The 23,401-nt window shown below is 35.4% G+C and overlaps 1 protein-coding gene across 1 annotated transcript; it reads left to right on the plus strand.

Moving 5' to 3' along the window:
* The first annotated feature begins 2,317 nt into the window (after positions 1-2,317).
* LOC121391102 (E3 ubiquitin-protein ligase TRIP12-like) lies at positions 2,318-21,501 on the plus strand. The gene is given in 21 exon segments (XM_041522845.1): positions 2,318-2,571; positions 2,931-3,081; positions 8,717-8,740; positions 8,742-8,797; positions 8,842-9,011; positions 9,073-9,107; positions 9,155-9,236; positions 9,239-9,342; positions 9,392-9,445; positions 9,500-9,586; positions 9,588-9,608; positions 9,668-9,736; positions 9,791-9,844; positions 9,944-10,060; positions 11,045-11,158; positions 11,659-11,846; positions 13,418-13,448; positions 15,417-15,502; positions 15,696-15,780; positions 16,376-16,426; positions 21,358-21,501. Coding segments are annotated over 21 exon segments (1,977 nt in total).
* The last annotated feature ends 1,900 nt before the right edge of the window (positions 21,502-23,401 follow it).

A 23,401-nucleotide genomic window follows, 5' to 3' on the forward strand; every position in this document is an offset into this window, starting at 1 on the left:
ATCTAATGATATCTTGATAAATTCTCTCATTTAAGACTATAGAGTAATAGATCAACATGAAGTGAAGTCACATAATACCATCCATCCAATTTATCTCTTTATCAATCCATTCCCTCCATTGTAAGCCATCTATCAATTCATCAATCCATCCATTCACTCAAAAGGGTGTATCAACTACCTAAGTACTCTTTGGAATCATTTAATAGCATTCCTGACAGTAATACTATTATCATCAGTCACTATAGCCTCAAATGTTTCCATTCTATTCTTCTACTCAGGTGGATAAACACTATATATATGGCATTTCAACTAGTCACATGATTACATTTATTGTGCTTAATATGGTATGTATTTATGTGTGGTATCTGGTACCTTCCTAATACTGGTCCGCTGACATGTGACCACTTCCACTTTTGCCCCACCCATTGAATTCCATCATTTGACCAGGCAAGTTTGAAAATAGTACGCATTGAGGTTTGTCAAGGCTATGTGACCACTGGAGGGAGAGGGAGAGAGAGAGGATAAGAGTCTTCTATCTATTTGCTTTACCCCAGCTTTTTGTCACATAGTCTAAGAGTATTAATCCCCCTACAGCAAACAGTTCACCTAAAAGATGACCATTACGATCTATTAGTTGTCATTCAAATCACTTACCATCTGGTTGCCCAGCTACTGAAGTAACAGGAGAGTCATGTGGTAAAGATGTATAGAGTGCTCTACCCATAACAATCCATACCTTAACAAAATATTATATTAAAATTGTATTGTGTATAACAGTTGTTAACAATCCCCTACCTTAACAAAATAATTATTATATTAAAATTGTATTGTTATAACAGTTGTTAATATACATAACAAAAAGTCTACATGGTCTATAACCATACTTATATTTCCTTCTTTCGCCCCCAGATATAATTAGCCCTCCTGTTATATTCCAATCTACAGCAAGTATGATCCCATCGTGTGCCTTCCATTGACTGGTTTTGTGGAGGGTTGAAGTGGTTTAATGACGAGGGATTTAACCACTTGCGTACAAGACTTGGTTACTGTCTGGAGACCACGAGGCTCCATACACTGGAATAGCTAATGATGGACATATAAATAAAATGAAGACAATATATATTTATAACTACGCATAATTTTTGTAATGGCCAGTACAGACAATTATTAACTATATTAAATGAATGTATTTAATCTTTACATTTTGAGCTAACACACTTCTCAACATACCAGTTCTGGACAGATTTTACAGCACCATCTTCACCATCTAATAAAAAACAGTTATGTTAGTAAATTCTGACACAATTGATACGAGGACTGTACATGTTAAAATAGCTGTGCCATTCCTGAATCCATTAAATTCCATAACACAGCACCTTTATGACCCTCTACTGTCTTCTCAAACCCGTCCAGACTTAGGACCCCACAAGAACCGACCTATAAATTAAATAGATACTTAGAGGATTACAAAATGGATAGTCAAAACAGACAGTGATATACATGACAAATGAATGTATGGGATAAAGTTCAATGGACATTAGCAATACATTCAGTACAGAAGCAAGGGCAAATAGCTCTTGACTGTGTGACTTGTTTCTTTCCTGTATAGCTGGAAACAGTGGATATCTGTACAATATATGTCTTAGGCAATTTGGCAACCTAAATTATAATACTTATAATATTCATAGAGTACAAATATGGACCTCTGTGGGGGTTTCGTTGGTTTTTAGGTTCCATTTCATAATCATGTGATCATCTCTGTAGTAGAGAAAGAATGCGGTGCATGAGTTTATTGGAAGTACTTACCAAATGGAGTAGAGTTCACAGGGACTGGCCCAACCCTACACAGCTTGTTCCATCGAATGTATTCCTAAAGTTAGGGATTATAACAAGGAGACAACCCATTCAGTTATTTATTTTAATAAAAAAAAGGATATGTTTAAAGTCTTTGGAAATGGTTAATTTCAATCTATCTTTTCTCCAAATCCGCCAATAACAAGAAAACCTCAAGATTGGTTTTGTAAATTGTATATTATATTTGTTGCTATGGATACACGTATTTTACGATGAATAATTCATTTACGGTATATCTCGTGTTTATTATAATCTCAAGTTTTGAATTTTACAACACAGCAATGAAGTGGAGAAGGCAGTGGAGAAAGTTAGAGCATATCAAACTGGAGTAATATTGCTGACCACCATAACTAGTAGCTGGCAGTAAGAACTATGGACTCAGAGCAAGTGACTGACTCTGCCATCAGTGCTGGTGATGTTTACTACTAGTACTACTTACTACTGTAGTAATAGTGATGAAGAAATGCAACACATCACAACAATCGTAAATCCATCGACAATTCCTGCTGATGAAACTTCAGAGTCAGCAGATACACCAGTTAATAGTATCGACAGTGGTAAGCTAGTATTGTCCTCGACTTCATCCACGAAACATACGAGGGACTCGTCCTTGGCTCGAGCTGGAAGTCTGCAGAGAGTTGTGCGAGGAGACTGCAGCAGGACTGCAGAGGAATGTGCTATGCTCATCCTACAGGCCTCAGTGATTGGTCAAAGATGGTAAAAAGTCATTGTTGTGTTTGACTACCTCAAGGTAAGGCTAATATATATTGATTTATAGTGAATCAATGCATGTTATCAATACATGTGTAATAAAATAAATACCAGCAATGCATAAACTTAGACACTGCTTACAGTTTTATCACTTATCTGTTATGTTATTTTTATTCATAATGCATGTATATGGCTGTGATTGTTAAGAGTATAAAACAATCTTTTTGTCAGTCATGTGGAGTTTTGGGTTAAATTGAAGGTCCAGAGTGATCATTGCATCACTATTGTAGCATTGTAGTATAGTTCCATATTTTTATCAGTGTTATTGACATAATCTATAGTAACATAACTGCATTTTTTTTTAGGATCGATGCTCTCGAGAGCATTGCCAATATCTCCATCCTCCTAACATCATTAAGGATCGACTTGTCATGGCAGGCAAGCAATATGGCCAGCAAGGCTGTTGCATCGAAAACCAATGTTGGTATCACCTCTAGTGCCCTACACTCTCAGCCAGTACAGATACCATCTATTCTGTATAAATCCTTTTATATTCTCATCTAACCTTGTCTCTTCATTTATTTAGCTACCTGTATCAGGGACTTACTCAGTCTCTCTTCCTATGTGACAACTTCGACCTCCACAGTCGGACACATGGCTCATCCGAACACACCCACCTTTACTTTCCCACCTAAACCAAACTTTTCTTACATATCTTCTCAAGTAGAGGGTATGTAGAGAGTTTGACGAGTCACGATGTACTCCATGAGAGACCTGCTACTACGCTCATCCTGGTAAGAGGGTGATATAACTAGATAAGGCTTCAGGGCTACTTGTGATGCCAAATACTAGTATATGTTGTAATGTTAGTCATCAATGTGTGAGTGTCGGTGTGAGTGTATAGGCATTGCCCTATGATAATTATAAATAAATATCAATAATAATTCATGAACAAAACTATGATTACATAATATTATGTGTGTGTATGTGTATTACACTTTGATCTGGGAAGGGATAGTCCTGTGTGGGATAATGTAATTCTATAATAAACTTTAATAGTATTAAGTTTTATTAATCTTCTGGACTCTTTTCTAAGTTTTCTCCTTAATTTTAAAACTAACTAACATGTCCCATGGCCTGAACATAATTATCATTTCATTAATGTTGTACATAATTTTCTTATACATACCAATTATATTTTATAAGTTAGCTTATGTATGTTCTATATAATGAACTATTTTAGCACGAAGATGGTTATTACAAACAATATATGGATATAGTATATAGGTTATTATATCTAACATATTGAAATGCCACAAAAGGGTAGTTCTTTACTTATAAGGCATTGTAGACCCATTGATTAAGTCACTCATGACTACCATTGCTACTATGGTCTACCAAGATAATCACAGCCTACTAAAAATTTGGAGGAGTGGTATATTCATTGATATAAAAACATGTATTTGCCCTTTGTCACGTATGAATATCTTTAATAGGCTACTCAGCAAATTTTTTTAAATTGTTTCATGTGCTATGCATGTGTCATAGTAATTGATAGTAATTGTTACTTGAGTAAGAGGGCTATGGAATTGAGTCTCATGACCACCACCCAACCACTCCACCCATAACTGTTAACTTAGAGTATATCATGGCCTATGAATTTGATTGATAGAAAGTAAAAATGAAGAAAAGAAGAGACCCCTTTTAACAATAAAACTAGACTTGCTTGTTATCAGTTTTGTTAAGAAGAATGATTCTTATATGTCTATGGAAGCACTTATACTGTCTTAGTGATACTCATTACATTCAATACCATATATGATTGCTGTCATTTTTATACCATGATACCCAATTATAATTTATCATAAAGACATAATTAAAGTGGTCATTATTTTATTTGTTTGAGTTTTAAGATCATTAGTCTTATTATCTTTCAGAACCTTACGTCAGAAGAAACAATAACATACAGTTAGTGTTTGTTGGAATTTCATGAAAGGGTTCTGTCGACATCAACAATGTTGGTTTTATCATCCTCCTCCTCACATTATGGCAGCCATGTCATACTAGTGGTGGGTCCTTAGTCCCTCAGCCTTTTCTTGAATCCTATGTTGATACCTTCCTTCACTTCTAAACCTTCATATTCCACTCAAGTTGGAACTAGGAGGACCATTCCATATTGTAAGTGGGAGTAAATCATTTTAATTTTATTCATTGGTGTTCCCAGTAATTGTAATTCATAAACTGGTATATAATAATATTTATAGGTATGTGTTATTATAGTCTATTTATGAATGACTATTAAGTGTATTTAATTATTAAGTACAAAATTTAAATTTTAAATTGTTTACTTATAGTTACTTATGACATACCTCCTTATGCTGAACCAGTTTGACTCTCGCACATCATCTTGTCCCATAACAACCATACCTGTCCCCATTTCTCCACCATGGGTTCGCGTGTGTCTACTCTCCCCAGGCCATTGTCAATTAAAAATCTCCTCTAGTTATTGTAAAATATATGATGATAACTTTAATTTTCTGAATGATATTTTTCTTTTTGTTTAATTGTCTATGTGAATGCATGTTGAGGTATATAGTTCCTCAAATCTATGTGGATTTTTGAATTTTCAAGGTATTTTAGATTGTCACCTGATGTTCATGTTTTAGGTCAACAGGTGTCTTTTATTCTCTCTCATTGCATAGCATGTGATGTTCATGTGACCTTATCATGTAACATATGTAATATGAGGCATATGGTTCCTCTATTAATATTTATTGTATTATTTTTTTAAAATTTGGTCATTTGTTTTTTGGGGGGGGTGATTTACATTATTGGTTATATGTATATACTTATTAAAATTTATTAGTAAATGGAAATCAATAGTAAGTGATATTCTGCCTATAATTCCGATGATATATAATAGTTGCTCAGTCTTTAATCTGTTGAGTAAGAAAGTGGATGAAAAATTCCATCGATTCTGCTTCCTTGTCTCCCTTGAATTGGTGATGGTCTGTAATCTTCTTCGGCGAGACAATCTCTTTTTTGCAGCTGCAACTTACTTTCATGAAGAAGACTGTTTCCATGTTAATTCCTGAGCTAGAGACTTTTATTTCCAGACTTGGTTGACCTTGATGGATAATGTAGAGTTTTTCCCAAAGAAGATTTTGAATTACAAATTTCTTGGAAATGCTGGTTAACTTGTGAGAGGTGCATTATCGATTGGAGGTCTAGATACAGTGCTTGCTACGTGATCATTAGAGACTCGGGAGACAATGCTCAAGTGATCATTACAGCCTTGCAAAATGCGTTTTAATCTGCTTGAGTACATGAGCACCAAATATTACTCAATTTCTGATTGTAATGATTTATATATTTGAAATCCTCATATGACATGATATTTTTCTGTTGGTGTCGAAGGAGGGACCTTGAGAGTTTCTTAAAGTGATTTTCCACTTGTCTCCAGACCACTCCCCTTTCTGTGACTAAAATTTGGCAGAAATCTTTCGAGGGAGATGGTACTTGAGCAGTAGCTTCAAATAGTTTTTGAGCACGTGTGACTGTCTTTTTCCATAATAAAAACATCTGTAATTGGCTGGGAGTCAATTGGTAGAGTCATGATGCCCAGGGAGCTAGCCCATTTTGCTGAGCTGCAGGCATCAGCTGGGGGGCGAAGTAGACGATTTCCAAGAATCCAAACCCAACCCATTTCTAATTTGGTAATAGTAAATTTGAAAGAGTTTTACGCATTGCTCGCGGAAATTAAAAAGGAGGGCGTGTAAAACCAACTGTGGGCGTGACACAGGGCGGTGTTTGCTAGGTTACAGTGTTCGTCAGTTATATTGTAACCACAACAACAGAAAATAGTCACACGAAAGTTAAGCACTATATCCTAGTGTGAAAGACGCAAATTAGGCACTATAGTTAGCTAAGTTGTGTAATCTTCGTGTTCAAAGCTGTGAGCGGATGGCTAAATGACAAGGCCTGTTTTGATTGGGAACTGAAGAGGGGTCCCCCAGCTAACGAAGTATGATATTCTAAGAATTCTTCTTTCATATTTATTTGTTGTTTGATTGACTTTATTGAATGGGGGTGGAATTTTACTCGAGAGAGGAGATAGAGAGAGAACTAGAGTCATCAAATTGTTATGATATATATATACATAAGGTATATTGTATTGAAAAAGCATCTTGTGGGTCAGTTTTGTTGTTTCTACTGGCTGCCAAATTAAGTAAACTATGAGTATACTGACAATTATCCTAAGGTATACTGACGAAACTGAAATATACTATAACTTGTTAGAGTATAATAATTATATTCCAAACCACTTCTTGTTTTTGTTTCTTCTCTCCTTATGTGCTCACTCTTCTAAGTTCAATTGTGACCTTTGAATGGCTTTGATATATGATATACTGTTATAGTACTACCTAGATATTGTAGGATAAAAGATTTAAGTTCAATTAGTTCATAGGTTTTATTCTAACAGTTCTAAATTTTTCTTATTAACAGAGATAGTTCATATACTTCCTATTTTTACGTCGATCAGCTCGTCTTATTGCAACAAAGAAACAATCCACTTGAATCCTTGCCCAAAACCGTCCACTGTCAGCATCACACTCCTCACTTGAAAGAGTTAGCAAAAAATCCAGAACTCACTCAGAAAGAAGTTTGGCAGAAGAAGAGGAAGAATCAACTACTATACAAGAGAATCTAACAAAGCTAAGAGAAAGAAGATATCTATCAAGTCACCAAAACAAGAGTTAAGTGCTGAGTCTCCAGCATCTTGTGATTCTACTGGTAAACAGCAGAAAACTTCAAAAAGGAAAGCAGCCAATTAGAAAAACGTAGCAGGTCACATTCCTCTTCTGCTGGTTTAGAAGAAGTCTGCCTCGATCATAAGAAATATCTTCAGTCATATCAGGAAGACAAGTGTGAAAAGAAAAACAGGAAGAAAGAGTAAAAAAAAACTCTCAGATAGATCTTTAATTAGTGGGAGTGGCTCAGAAAAAACGTTCTACAAGTGTAAACTGATCTTGGAGATAGGCAGAAAAACAAGAAAAAAAACGTGGTTGATCAAGATCCACCTCCATTAATTACTAAATCTCCTAAATTACAGTCTAAGGTCAAAGACGACAACGAAGACTGTACTATAGTGACTAAAGAGACTACAACTAAAGGAAAAAGTAGAAGAAAACGAAAGAACAAACAAAGAGGAAATTCCACAACAAGAAAGGTATTGTTATTAAATTCATATCTAATGTACTGTAGTCACTACTCTTAACTATAATTATGTTTGCTATACATGTACACATGTTGCTATCATTGATGTGTAATTATTGTGTGTGTGAATCAGCTGTTGATTGATAGTAGCTTCCTTACTACCATATGTTACACACTACACTATAGGCTTTCATGAGTCTGATATGTACAACACTAGTACACTGGTACAATGGTAGAGCATTTTTTATCAATGTTTATTTATTAGTGTAATACTTCCATTGACAATATTCTCATTGTAACACTTGTTTTGTGTGGAATATGCCAATATTGTTTGCATTTTATCAGTTTTGTTTGTTCTCTATTCTTCTGTTTGTGTATTGGAGCTAGTGTTTATTATTGCTATTTGTTTCCATTATAGAGTTGTACGTAAATCTGTTATTCAATACGCAATGTCTAATAAAGAGTAAGTCATGTTGATTGTACTACTGTAAATCTCTCTTTCTCCTCTCTCTCTCTCTCCTCTCTCTCTCTCTCTTCTCTCTCTCTCTCTCTCTCTCTCTCTCTCTCTCTCTCCTCTCTCTCTCTCCTCTCTCTCTCTCTCTCTCTCTCTCTCTCTCTCTCCTCTAGTCATAATCAGCCTGGTCCATCAGGTGAAGGTCAGATCTATCATTGATACTTAACTTGATTGTATATTTAATTATATTAGGAAATGAAGGATCCAATGATCTTCCAGGGGGAGCAGGCCACAGGGAGTCCCTTTGGGGATGGTTCTGATCCTGTGGACCCCATTTTTGGCTTTGATGAATGAGGAGAGTAAAAGACTACAAAGTAAGGATATGATGAAATGGTATTGGAATGAAATATTATAGGAATGAGATGGTATTGGAATGAGATTGGGGACTGGAATGATTTATGTGTGATTTCATTTCATTAGTTGATGCTGGAGTCTCGTGGTCTAACCTCCTCATCTCCTGGGCTCATTAGGTCCAAGAATTCCTCACTTTTTTTCACAAACATATGAGCTCCTCTAACAGTAAGAAGTATTTTATCTGTTCATTAGGTTTAATCTAAACTAGATACAAAGGCTCATCAATTACTTGAAGGTCTCCAATGTGTTGAAGACGAGAGTGTCCAATTACAGTCATGTATTGAGATAGGACAACTACTAGTTATGGGAAATGAGGATACTTTAAGTGGATTTCCAGTCAAAGAGGCAGTACCTGCATTAGTAAGTGATGAGAGAGAGAGAATACTTGTATCATTATGTTACTGTTTTATCTAATATTAGATTCACTTGCTTTTCAATGGAACACAATTTTGATATGGTAAGTATAATTTAGTCTCCTATACCTACTATTGTATTATTTTTTAGATGATGAATGCTTGTCGTGCACTCACCTATATGATGGAAGCTCTCCCTCGATCAACTGTTGTGGTATCTGATGCCATTCCTGTTTGCTAGAGAAACTGCAGATCATACAATGTATGGATGTTGCAGAGCAGGCATTGTCAGCACTGGATATTCTCTCTTTAAAACATAGCAAGTCAATTTTGCAAGCTGTAAGTCCAGATATCAATACTTATGCCTGCCTTGTTTTACACAATGTAGGGTGGAGTCAACGCTTGTCTGTTGTATTTGGATTTTTTCTCATTGAACACACAAGTTAGTTTTTTTATGGCAAAATGTACACGCACACATTCTTTCTTTCTCAAACAGCGTTCAGCTCTTAGTGTAGCTGCAAACTGTTGTCTGTCAGTGGCAGAAGAAGACTTCCAACTTGTGACAGACAGTATCCCTATCCTTTTCTAATCGTCTCCAACATCAGGTAATCGAACTCTTCTATTTAAAAACTATTAATAACCATGTTATTACCATTACATTTAGGATAAAAAGTCTGTTGAAAGCTGTTGTCTATCTTTCTCAAGACTAGTAGATAATCTTCATAATCATCCAGTAAGTGAATATATTATTAATTGTATTAATGAATGATGTGCCTTTTATAATTAGAAATTATTGCAAGAAATAGCATCACAAGGTCTACTACCCAATATTCAAAATTTGGTATGAGAATGAAATATGAATGTTTAAAGAATGAAATAATGATAAGAAAGAGATCAAAATAAAAAATGAAGTAGTATTACTTTTTTTATTTTTCACTAGTTGATGATGTCACCGTCAATAATAACATCGCACATGTTTGTTGTGGTCATAAGAATGCTCTCAACATTATGTTCAGTATGTCCTATATTAGCTGTAGACATGTTTGAAACTAAGTTAGTTTGTGAAATCATTGAATAAAAATAAAAGACATTGGTTACCTATTATAGACATGGGAGAAACTTTGAAAATATCTTCTTGTGGCCCTGAAGAGATCACACTTGAAACTATTGAGGTACATGTGTTTATAAAAACATTACACAATAGATAATAATTTTAATTATACTATTTACATGTACTTATATCATGATACATGTATTTTATTATGTGCAGATCAACAGCCGTTCATCAAATGAATTTTATGAGATTGTCTCATTAATTAGGTATGTATATCAGCTGTATAATATTTTATTATAATTTTATTTATCTGGTAACCTTTTAGTGAATTGATGCCTCCTCTGCCTAAAGATGGTAAGTGATAGCATTTATGATAAACTAAGATAATTTAGTATGAATCATTACAGGTATTTTTGAAAGTAGACAAGTTGTTGATTACAAGTAGAAGACATATGCCTACTTCAGTGAGTCTAAATTATCTGTTTGATGATCATGTGATGTCATGTGATATTTAGGTGCAGTGGGAGTGGCAGGATGACAATGGATCATGGCAGCCATATACTAAAGTAGAAAAACAGAATTATTGAAGTGAGGATTTTTGAAGTTATGTCTAGAAGACTTATCCTTTATAGGCAGCTCATATGGCTGGAGAAGAAGATATAGCTGTTGATATAACATGGTCGGACATATATAATAGAGTTTGGTGTCATGCATCAGGTCTGTTTTTTGTGTGTCCATTTAATTGTTATATCTGTCCATCAATGAACTAATGTACATCCATTTTTCATACAGATCAATGAAGAAACTGGTAACACACGAGCTATTAGAAGGAGTACAGTCGATTCTATTGCCAACAAAGACTCTGAAGATTATTATACAATTATTAGCTATATTATATATATACAATATATATAATATATATATTGTATATAGTACTGTACTATATTGTAAGTATGTTCCTTTAATTTATTTGTTTAATTTTTTTAGGAGAAGGCTGCTGATGAAGATCCTAGATTACTTGCGTATGTGCTGAACCTTCACTTTCCATTGGGTTTCTACAATCACCTAGTAGCAGTACTTTATGAAGTGTTCAGTAATATGGTATGATCAATTTGTTTATCTCTATGTTTCTCAAAATCTTATTTTGTTCGTTTTTCGTCTATAGGTGCTCCCTCTATAAAATACAAATGTCTTAAGGCTCTATTGAGAATGTTAAACTGTACAATGTGAGTACAATTATAACATTATCACACCAATATGCATGTACATGTGCAAATAGGTCAGAAGTACTCACAGATATTCTCAGTAATATATCTGTTTCAAGGTAATATTTTGACTATTTGATTTTTATCATCTTTCTTTCTCTCTCTCTTCATAGTTACATTGCTACAATGTTGAAGTCACAAGATTATAGAATAGTTGTTGGTGCCATACAAATGGCTGTCATTCTCATGATAAAATGCCAAATATATTTATTGAGTATTTTCATCGTGAAGGTGTCATGCATGCAATGGAAAATCTCAAGACTTTACCACTCAAAGTAATAGTACTAAGCTACTATATACATCTATTGTATTATAATATGTAATAATGTCCCATAGGCTATGGTCACTCCTAAGAAACCTGAACAAACCAAACCATCTGTACCACCACCTTCAGCAGTAATATCACCTCCTCTACCTATCCCTCCTCTGGCCATGTCAATGCCACACCCATCTTCTAGTGCTCCTATACCTCTTACTACTGATAGTGGTATTGGGTCTGTAGACTCACCCAGCACTGCACGAAGGTTAGATGACATATATATGAAGTGATGAATGGATAAGGATTCAATACTTTTCTTTCATAATTTTAGATTTGTGGACAGTTCCGTAAAAAGTAGACGTCACCTTCGAAAATCACTAAGCCGAGCTCGCAGTGAAGATGTTTCAGAAACACCTTCAATTTTCATGTCTGGACGTCCCATGCCCTCATGCCCCTCCTTCCACCACCCACGTTAGCTGTATCACCTCCTTATTTATCTTCAATTACTGGGCTATGGGAGGTACCTCAAAGAAGTTGGAGTCGGCTACAAAGTCGGAAAGAAAGCTCAACAAATAAAGAAAAAATCAGAGAATGGATTGTTCAGCATGTTAGTATTGTTACTATTGATGTTGGCATTAAGATTATGTTAAAATCATTGATACTGATATTGATGTTTAGGTGTTAAAATCATTGATACTGATATATTGATGTTTAGGTGTTAAAATCATTGATACTGATATTGATGATGTTTAGGTCACTCTGTTTCTTGATAAATGGTCAGTAAAGTCTGGTTCATCTGATATGAATCCAGCACTGGAAGTAATGAAGATATTACAGGCAATATCAGACCAATTAGATCCTGCCAATATATCTTGCTTGAAGGCACTTAATGTCAGTATATCATCTGCTGTTAATGATCTATTATTAATATAATTATAGGATCTCTGTCAGGTATTGTGCAATCCTAAAAGTAATGCAACGGCTTTTGAATTTTTGCATTGTGATATTCCTAAAAAATTGACCCGGTAAGAGAGAAAATGACATAATTATTAAAATTATTATTTAAATTATGCTACTTTATTCTTTATTTTTCAGTGTCATATCATTAGACGATAGTCAATATAGTATTACACTTAATGCTAGACTACGTCATTTTGTACATATCTTTATGGGATTACCTGTATGTGTTGTTATTTTAGTATTTTACAATAATTAATTGATTTTTTATTAGGAACAGGATGCTGAGCTCTCATCATGGGTAAGACCCTGTCATTACTACAACAAGTTTGATAATTTATTCAAATCTAATTCTTAGACTCCCCAAGAGCGTCCAGGTTTGACCATGTTGCCTAAAAAACTACATGCTTGTATAAGTCAAACGGAACAGCTGCCAGTGAAAGTTCATGACATGCCAGGAAAGAGGTGTGTACATTTACATTATAATCAATTTATTTTTCATATTATTTTTACAGAGGATCACAAGCTCTAAAGTTTTTTAACACACATCAAATTAAAGTACTATTCTCTCTTTTTAATGCTATATTACATAAGTTGTTTTTTGTAGTGTAACCTAGAATGTCATCCCTCAGCCTCAGGTCTCCAGTCCTGGAAAGGTGGGATAGTACGAGTTGATCCCCTTGCTACTCTTCAGGTAAATCTATTTCAGTCATAAAGGGTTAAATATTATACACCTGTACATTTCTGTGCAGGCTGTTGAAAGGTATCTTCTAATGAAGGAGTGACTAGACCAGAACAAACTCCACTAGAGGATACAGAAGGGTTAATTATATATTATTGAGTTAGTTCATTATGTAATGTATTATTTTATTACTATAGCTCTGATGACAGTGAGTCTGAAGATGCTATGGTAAGTCTATCAATTTACCATATAGGTTTTTCTTTTCATTATTGTAAAAGATATTTATCATGTAAATGTATATTATATTTTTTTTCGATCTCCCGCCATCTCTCTCTGGCTTTAGTTGCCAAGTTTACCAACTGGACCAATGAAGTAAGTATCATAGGATTATTATTTTGTTAATACTATTAATACTCTTCTTTAGGCAACATGTTGGAGTTTTAATTAATGATAATGTTATTCCACATCACACGACAGGTTTCAAGCAATAAAACAGTTTGGATTGGTGAGTTAATAGATTATGATTCATGTACCATGATGTAATGATGTTACATTAATAGACTGTGGCTCTGAGAATGAAGATGATACCAGTATGTCAGCATTAGGTCATCCTGATATCTGGATTAAATCGCATCTTATACAGTAAGTAAACATTGTCAATTTTTAATGATTTTTTACAGATTTTGACCTCAATTACAACAATGACCTGCCAGATATTTATAGTTAATTAATTATTAATTATATTCTAATTATATTAGATATCGACTAATTGGTCAGGGGCAATCTTCTATGTTAGCTTCACGACCAAAGCGTTCCTACTCTCTTCAGCCACACCTCTAGATACCACACCCACTCAACTAAGAGACTCACACAGCCAATGCTGGAAGCTCTGGACCTAAAGCACGCCGCAATCTTGTATCAAGTAAACTAACCACACCTTTTTGACTTCAACGGAAGTACAGGAAGGGGGGGGGGGGGGGTGGGGGGGGGGGGGTGGGGGGGTGGGGGGGGGGGGGTGGGGGGGGGTGGGGGGGGGGGGGGGTGGGGGGGGGGGGGGGGGGGGGGGGGGGGGGGGGTGGGGGGGGGGGGGGGGGGGGGGGGGGGGGGGGGGGGGGGGGGGGGGGGGGGGGTGGGGGGGGGGGGGGGGGGGGTGGGGGGGGGGGGGGGGGGGGGGGGGGGGGGGGGGGGGGGGGGGGTGGGGGGGGGGGGGGGGGGGTTGGGGGGGGGGGGGGGGGGGGGGGGGGGGGGGGGGGGTGGGGGGGGGGGGGGGGGGGGGGGGGGGGGGGGGGGGGGGGGGGGGGGGGGGGGTGGGGGGGGGGGGGGGGGGGTGGGGGGGGGGTGTTCGGGGGGGGGGGGGGGGGGGGGGGGGGGGGGGGGGGGGGGGGGGGGGGGGGGGGGGGGGGGGGGGGGGGGGGGGGGGGGGGGGGGGGGGGGGGGGGGGGGGGGGGGGGGGGGGGGGGGGGGGGGGGGGGGGGGGGGGGGGGGGGGGGGGGGGGGGGGGGGGGGGGGGGGGGGGGGGGGGGGGGGGGGGGGGGTTAAAACGCTCAATGAGTCGTGACACGCTCAATGAGGGAACAACAAGGGAAGAAATTAGTAAGTCACAGATAATATGGAAACAGGTACACAGAGAGAGAATTGTAGCAGTGTAGTATGTACATGTGTTTATATAAACTACAGATATTGAATGTGTGATGGGTACTTCTAAATTATCTCCATTATTACTACTATAGAGAAGTCAAAGACACCATTGAGTAAGTGATGATTGTAGTAACAATATTATGTACTACTGCTATCTGTAGATATCAAGATCCAGCTCGTCCAGTTATTAACTTGCTGAGGATTTTGTGGTCACTTAATAACCACTGGAATGATCTTTATAATGTAATGTAGTGATGTATTGATCTATCATCTGTGTACATGTATCCACTTATCATTTTCTTCATACATGTAGGGTTTCCCGGGTAATCCCATTGTTGCCTCATCAGAATTTATTAGCAGTAAATTGACTGCCAAAGCAACTCGTCAAATACAGGTACAATACACATGGATTGAAGTGGGCGTGGTAATATATGTACCTCTCTTATAGATCCTCTTAACGTCATGACAGGCAACTTTCCTGACTGGCTCAAACATTTATCCAAACATTGGTAATTAACAATAATTGTTATTTTATTATTATTATTTTTGTTTTTTTAGGTCCATTTCTCTTTCCATTTGAATGTCGTCAAACTCTCTTTTACTTCACAACATTTTGATCGTGATAGAGGAATTACACGCTCCAGGTAACTGCTAACTGACTATGAATTTACTTAATAACATTCTCTCTCTAATTTGTCTTAAAGGACAACAACCAGAACTATCAACTGATACATCAGAACAAAATAAAACCTAAATTAGAAAAGAAAAGGTATAAAACAATATATTAGGTTTCTAATTTTATATTGTATTCCTTAATTTAGAGATGTGTCCCTCTAGGGAGGGTCTCTTAATGCAAGCTGAGAAAATTATGGAAGAGGTAGCTTCTAGTAGAGCTCTTCTGGAGGTCCAGTATCAGGATGAGGTTGGAATAGGTCTGGGTCCTACATTAGAGTTCTATACATTAGTATCTCGTGAGTTACAACAAGCTGACCCTTCATATGTGGCGTGGAGATCCTTGTCCTCTACTGGAATCTCCTCCATTCCTCATGGTACAGCTGGATGGATGGATGAATAGATACTCTTTGATGGATGGTCAGACAGACCTATAGATGCCTGTTAATTCTTTCTTAGCATCTGATAGTAATGGTGTCACTCAGTATGTTTATAATCCTGTTGGTCTCTTTCCTGGTTAGTACCCTCTAACTATAATAATTACTATTGGATCAATGTCTAATTTTAGCTCCATTAAGTGCTAATACAAATTTCAGTATTGTTGAAGAAGTTTGCAACAAATTTCGATTCCTTGGTCGTTTTATGGCAAAGGCCATAATGGACTCAAGAATGGTCAGTTTACTATGTACATAATTTAATAATTTTCATGTTTATATTGTCTCTTGTAGCTTGATCTTTCCACTTAGTAATGCATTCTATAAATGGATGCTTGGTCAAGAGGACTCTTTTTACTGCACAAGATCTCCAGTATGTTGATCCTGTAATTGCACGTTCATTTTGCTCAGATAGCTGATGTTGCTGTAAAGAAACATCAACTAGAGAACGATCCACTATTGGTAAGAGTTCCCTCTCACTCTCTATCTTATTATAATTACTATTATTTCTATCATACATAGACTGGTACAGCTTTACAATTAGGTATCCAGTCATTAACTCTTGAAGGAGGAGGTAGTATCGAAGACCTTGAACTAGACTTTACACTACCGGGATACCCTGACATTGAATTGAAGGTGGTACATCTTGACTTCAATTCTTCTATACTACATTAATTTATATCTCATACCACATTAATTCATATCTTCATACCACATTCATTCATATCTTCATACCACATTCATTCATGCGTTCAATATCTTTTTTAATAGCCAAATGGTAAAAGATATTCCAGTGACTATTCATAATGGTAGATGAATACTGAAGGAACATGATTGTTATAACATTGGTATGATACTTTACATGTGTTGTTGTCATTCTCTAGTTGGTACTTGATTGGACTCTTGTAACAAGGCGTGGCTCGACAAATGGAAGCATTCCGTGATGGATTCAATAGTGTATTTCCTATGTCATCACTACAAACAGTTCTACTCACACGAGGTAAAGTTTCAGTACATGTGCACAGAGTAGTAATCCATTATATATATAATAGCCATATAATGCAAGATGATACTTTAGTAGTCTATATGTCTACTGTCTATTTAGTTAGTTATGTTGAAATTAATGATGTACTGATGTTATGAATGCTTCTTTAATCAATTATTAATAGTATAATCTTTAAAAGGAGTATGATGATAAGCAAACAGTCATATCTTATATAATATAATAATACAAAAACAATAAATACAAATGAGACAAATGACAGACAAGTGGCCTAAGAATCTCTCCTACACAAAAATTTTTTATGAAATGAGACAATTGTGAACCACTCAAAAAAACTTAGTCATCAAAACTAATCATTGTTTGACTATATTGAATATGAGCATAATCAAGGCACAACCAGAGAGAGTAATAATGTATTTACCTTATTAGGATCTAGGAGTGTATAATTATGTCTTATTTTGTGTTAGTATGTGTTATGTGCTTTTTGTTGCTAGTCTATGTATGTGTGTGTTTACAAACTTTGTTTCTTGGAGATGATAGTTATTGATCTCCTACACTTGTATGATGTCATATGATGCAATTATTGAGAGAGGATATTATCTTACTGTAAAAGGATTTATTTGTGTAATCATTGGACATACTTCTCATCAGAAATCACCTTGTGTTGCAATTATCACACGACATTTTTATAGACAATGGTGTGGTTATGATGATAATACTTCTTTTCTCTCTCTCCCTCCCTCTCTCTAGATGGACATGTTTTTATGTGGTGCAAACAATCAAAAGTGGGACATTAAAGGTATTATATTATAAATAATTATTAATACAGTTATACTGGAAGTCAATAATGACTTCAGGTCCACATTGAAAGTTTTGATTTAAGAATTCATAGTTGAACTTGTTAGAAGGAAACACTGAGTCACTTCAAAGCTACATACACTTATTATAACATAATATTACTTTATTACAGAATTAATGGAGTATTGTAGACAGATCATGGATATACTCATGACAGGTTAGGGAAATAGTTTCTGTATGAATTGTTGATCTTGCCTCTCTCTCTCTCTCTCTCCTCTCTCTCTAGCCAAGCTATTCAATTTCTCTTTCGGGTGTTAAGTTCTTATAGTACAACAGAACAACGTCAGTTTGTTCAATTTGTTACTGGTAGTCCTCGTTTACCTGTTGGAGGTAAGTCATTGATAGCATAATGGTCACTAATGGTGTACTGTAGAGATACTTTACAGTTATTATAAAATGTCTTTGGATACTTGCTAGTCATTTTAGACAGCCCCATGGTTGGTAGTCAATAGTAACACCAATATTTAAATATTTTACTATTACTCTAACAAGAATGACTGGGGGGGGGGGGGGGGGGGGGGGGGGGGGGTTTATTAGAAGAACTAAAGTCTGTTTTATGACTATAGTAAATGACAGTATCTTCCAAACTACAAAGTACCTAACATTACCATTTAAAACTAAATATCCTGCAATGCCCACTTGATAGTCTCCATGTCTCAATCTAAATTATAACTCAAAAACTTTAACTATTGTGTAATCTTTTTATCTTCCACACAAGTAACCAGACTCTAATCACCACTATAATTTGTAATGAGGAGCTTGTAACTAGAAGCTCTGGTTATACTTACAATATTTGACAATCATTATACTGCTCTTAACTAAGAACATGACTAGAGACAACATCAATAAAAACCAGTACAGTGTATATTGGTTTTTATTGACATTATCTAGTAAGGCTTTTTGCTAAGAGCAACAACAATGTCAATACAAATACATTATTAGACAAAGCTCCTCTTTAAGTAGTCTATATTATTACTGTGAGTAGTCAACACAATAATATATACCAGTTTAAATTTATATGCAAAAATTCCCTTTTTAGTTTACATTATGTCTATCTCTACTAGGTTACTAAGTCATAGGTTGATACTGAATGTATAAATACAACGTAATTGTAGTATAAATAATCAGTTTATGACAACTGTTTTCCTAATTATTCATTTTTTAATCTGGGCCTCCACCATTCCAAGAACTAGACCACACATTTTACTTTATTAGTGGCCATTATTTGTCAACTTGATTTCAGTAATACGATCTTTCTATTTTACTAGTATTGATAATGTAATACTAGTCTGACCACTAACTAGCACTGTGTTTACTAGCTAGCATCATTATAGGTTTATTGTCCATATCAGGTTAAGGAATACAGTCAGCTAGGTCTAGGTATATAGTCATCCTGACAAATAACCTAACCAAAAGAATGCATGTAGACAGACGACGACAGAGGAAGCAGCAGTTACCCAGTGTGACTTTTGATGTTTTCTTATAGTGTTTCACCCATGATAAACATGGGGTTTATTATTACAACCAATTTTTGGTGTCCAAGAGTCCTGTGACTGATACTAACTACACTTTGGTGCATCCCATAGCAATCCATTTTGTATAGCAAACAATTACATAATAATAGCAGAAATCAAGTAGATAACCATGGGCCCATTGTTAATAAATAAAGCAAGGAGGGGTGTATCTCAGAGTCTATTTGATGTCACTAAAATTAATATTGTGTCTAATGACATATCATCATTCATCATTATGGTCTTTTTATCTACAAAGCCATTATATCATTTCAGTCATCATTTCGGTTCAAAAGCACTCAATCTCCATTAACAATTGTACGTTAAACAGTCGAATTCTCTCAAGCCACCTGGACAATTTCTTCCCTCTGTCATGACTTGTGTTAATTATCTTAAATACCAGATTACACAAGTGAAGAAGTTATGAGAGAGAAAGTTAGGCTTAGACTAAGAGAGGGTAAGGCAATCATTTCATCTCTCATAGTTGGAGCAGTTTCATAGATCATCCTACATGTAAAATTATAACAGTGCTTTGTTGAGAGTGTAATTGCACTATTAAATTTATACTTAATGATTATGTTAATTGTTCTTTTTAATAATAAAAAATGTCTTTTTTCTCGAGCTACTCATTGACTCTAAGAATCACTATAAATTTAATTATTATTGACATTTGTGTTTTTTGAGTCAGAGTTACTGTGTTTTAATATCACATTATATAATCTCCAGTAATTTTATTCTTAGTAGAATTGTACCAAAAACAGTTTATCATAAATGATTACAATTGTGTGGTGTTTAAATTGTTTTGTAACTAATGCAACCATAATTTGTGTTTCAGAAAATAAAATTAATTCTAAAATAAATTGTTAGGCTCTTTCTCGACCTGTTGAAGTCGGAAAACCATTTCATAAGGTTGTTGGTTGAAATTACAGGCACTTTTATCATTAGTGTTTTCAATACATAACAAACAATAAACATAATATTTTGTTGTTGTCCATACTAAGATCCATATACATACAAGATAATTCTAGTATACAACAATAAACTATAACTCTTTTTGTGTCATACTTAAGATCATATACATACAAGTTATTCTAGTTACCAGCCTGCTCTAGATGCCATTGATAAACATAGTGACTACGTTCATAACAATGACAGCTGTATACCATCTAGAAGCCATTTGTACATGGTCATTGTATGTTACAGTCAACTTATAGTGATGCTACCCATATAAATAAAACATTGATATCATTGCATATTCAAGCAAATCTACACTATTCAGATCTGTATATTATTATGAGTTTATCTACACTCATAACTGTATTATTATAACAATGCATTTTTCTACAGGTCATAGCTGTCTGTTCTACAGTCATAGCTGTATTACTAAGTTATTCTACACTAGTATAATACCTATATTCATTACGCATATTACACTATTTCTGATTGCACTAACTAATATGTATTCTGTAATATCAATGGATTATATTTTTACTTGATCAAACTGTTATATTATACCATGCTATGTGATGGAAATCACATCTATTTCTGGAGGACCTTATGAGGATATAATGCTCCAGTATTAACACTTGAAGCAAGAACCCATAACCTAACAAATGATTATATTCACCATGCAACCCAGAACACGGAAAGCAGCAATGTTGAAGCAGAGTGTTACCATTGATATAGTCAATACAACCCATTTTGTAAATAGACAATGAGGACTTAATGAAGTAATGCTTAACAACTTTTACTTAACATCATCATAGACGGGCTAATAACGGCAGCTTTTACTATTGTGCTTCTAATTGAGCTACAGTACGTGCTCCTATGAGACTACAGGAGTGATACAGTTGGTTGTATGAAAAGCCAAGCTATTGCTTGTTTGAGCGACACTAGCATTAATGGAATTAAAACATAAATGAACATGTGTTGTGAAATTATACTGAACTGTGGCTAGTAGCATCTCCATCCTCATAGTTTTTGTTAATAACTCCCAGGATTTTTTTTCTGTTCATTATCAGAATAAAGTGCAAGAGATGGATGAGACTGGTTGCTCCGAGATCGATCTGCTTTTCTACCAATGCTATGCGAGAGCTAGTGGGATCTCCAGGAGTAACTCACACGCTTCAAATTTTCCAGACCGGAGTCCTCTAGAAGAGGATTAGCATTATGACGTGATTAATTAATAGAGTACCCTTTTAAGGGACTCCATGGAACATAGCAATCTTCACGCTTTACAGCCTCTAGTAAATCCCACTCTGTGAACGACAAAGAAGACTATAATGAGCTAAAGGGAGAGAGAGAGAGAGTACATGAAGTAGATCATTATGTCTTATTTAAATGATGTTAAAGTGTAGTAACCAGAGACAGTGTTTGTAAACAAAATTTGATTAGCTAAGTGTACTATAGTTCCAGGAATTACAACCAATGTATGAGTAATTATTTAACCAATTTGTTTTTACATCATTATCCATCATTAGTTTACTGGTATAAGTTACATTTGTAGTTAATACATTACAAAGAAGAATAGTAGTTGATTGCACTCCACCTTAATACTACCATTTTAATAGTATTATTGTGCCAAAACAAACATAACGTAATTACAATCATTTTCTGAATATATTATTTTCTTGTTTTGTATAGCAAGACAAGAATTTATGACCTTTCCTGTATTAGCAGTAGCATTTTCATTGTAAATTCCCTACTGATTGCTAAACTATCTGGTTAAGTCCAAGATGCGAAATGTATCAATACATTTTTTGAAACTGCCTATCCTGTGAACATTACTCACGCCAATGTAGTGGAATGTTCTACCACATACTTTTAGGTCATTAAGAAACTCTTAAGTTTCCGCAATTGTCTGTACCATCTCCAGAGGTGAATCGAAAAGAGAGGGAAAAAGAAAGGAAAACTTTATCAGGGTACTAGTATCCAAAATGTTGAATTATTTAGTTTTCCCAAGATTCTGTCGTATCTAATTGAAACAGTAAACATAATCTGAATGTTAGAGACGACTGTCTGTCTTTTATAAACACTTATATAAGACAAAAGTAAAATTTCTATGCACAGAATCGTGGTCTTCAGTGTAGTAATGTATGCACTACGAATGTGGAATATCATTTTACTCTAGTAATGTTATCAGAACTCAAATGTCAAGTGTAAGTAAAGAACACTATAGAGGTGTTCATCTACCATAATGACTATTACTGTGGCTTGACCACAAGGAGTGGTTGAGGTGTTGTACAGGATATATTAACAGCTTTATCAACCTACAGACTGATAATAAGAGAGTTAGCAACAGATACTTTTGTAAGGTTTCTTATTGTACGACCAGGCTCACTAAACCCAAATAGTGTGGAAGTCTCTAATTAAATAATCATTTCAGACCGGACACACAGAGGAGACAGGATTTAAACAAAAGAAAATTAGACAGATTTACTATAATATAATATTGTACTATGTAAACTTTATAGCAAAAAGGTCATAAATTATGACCAAAGACAAGAGGTCCTATTAATGAGGGACATATCACATTCTACTCTGAGACATCATAGAGTCTGATTAAAGGGACTTAGATTATACAGTTAACTTGATTAAACACCATGGATTAACTGGACTACCAGAAGGCAACAGCTCTTAAGTGAATACAGAACAAACAATAGCCTATATTTTTTTTTTTTTTTTTTTTTTTTTTTTTTTTTTTTTTTTTTTTTTTAATTAACATTACTATTGAGCTTTTCAATAATTAATACACTGTTAAGTTTTGCTACAACAAGAGGTTATTGCATTGCTGAAATAACTGAGACACTAGGTTAGGACTACGATAGACACTAGATAAGTGAATGAACAAACCATATATGGTAATTGTAGAACACTAAATAGTCCATTAGAATACACAGAGGAAGTAATAGGGTAAGTCATGTAATTTAGAAATTAAGACATTTTTGTAATTAAAAAAAAATGGGAAATACAATTATATGCACGTATGCTTATAACAAAAAGGCAAGATTTACAAGTAACTCTTGAAGAGAAACAATAGCATTGTAGATACATGAAAAAGTAATT

Source organism: Gigantopelta aegis, unplaced genomic scaffold (assembly GCF_016097555.1).
Source record: "Gigantopelta aegis isolate Gae_Host unplaced genomic scaffold, Gae_host_genome ctg1719_pilon_pilon:::debris, whole genome shotgun sequence".
Taxonomy (NCBI): Eukaryota; Metazoa; Mollusca; class Gastropoda; order Neomphalida; family Peltospiridae; genus Gigantopelta; species Gigantopelta aegis.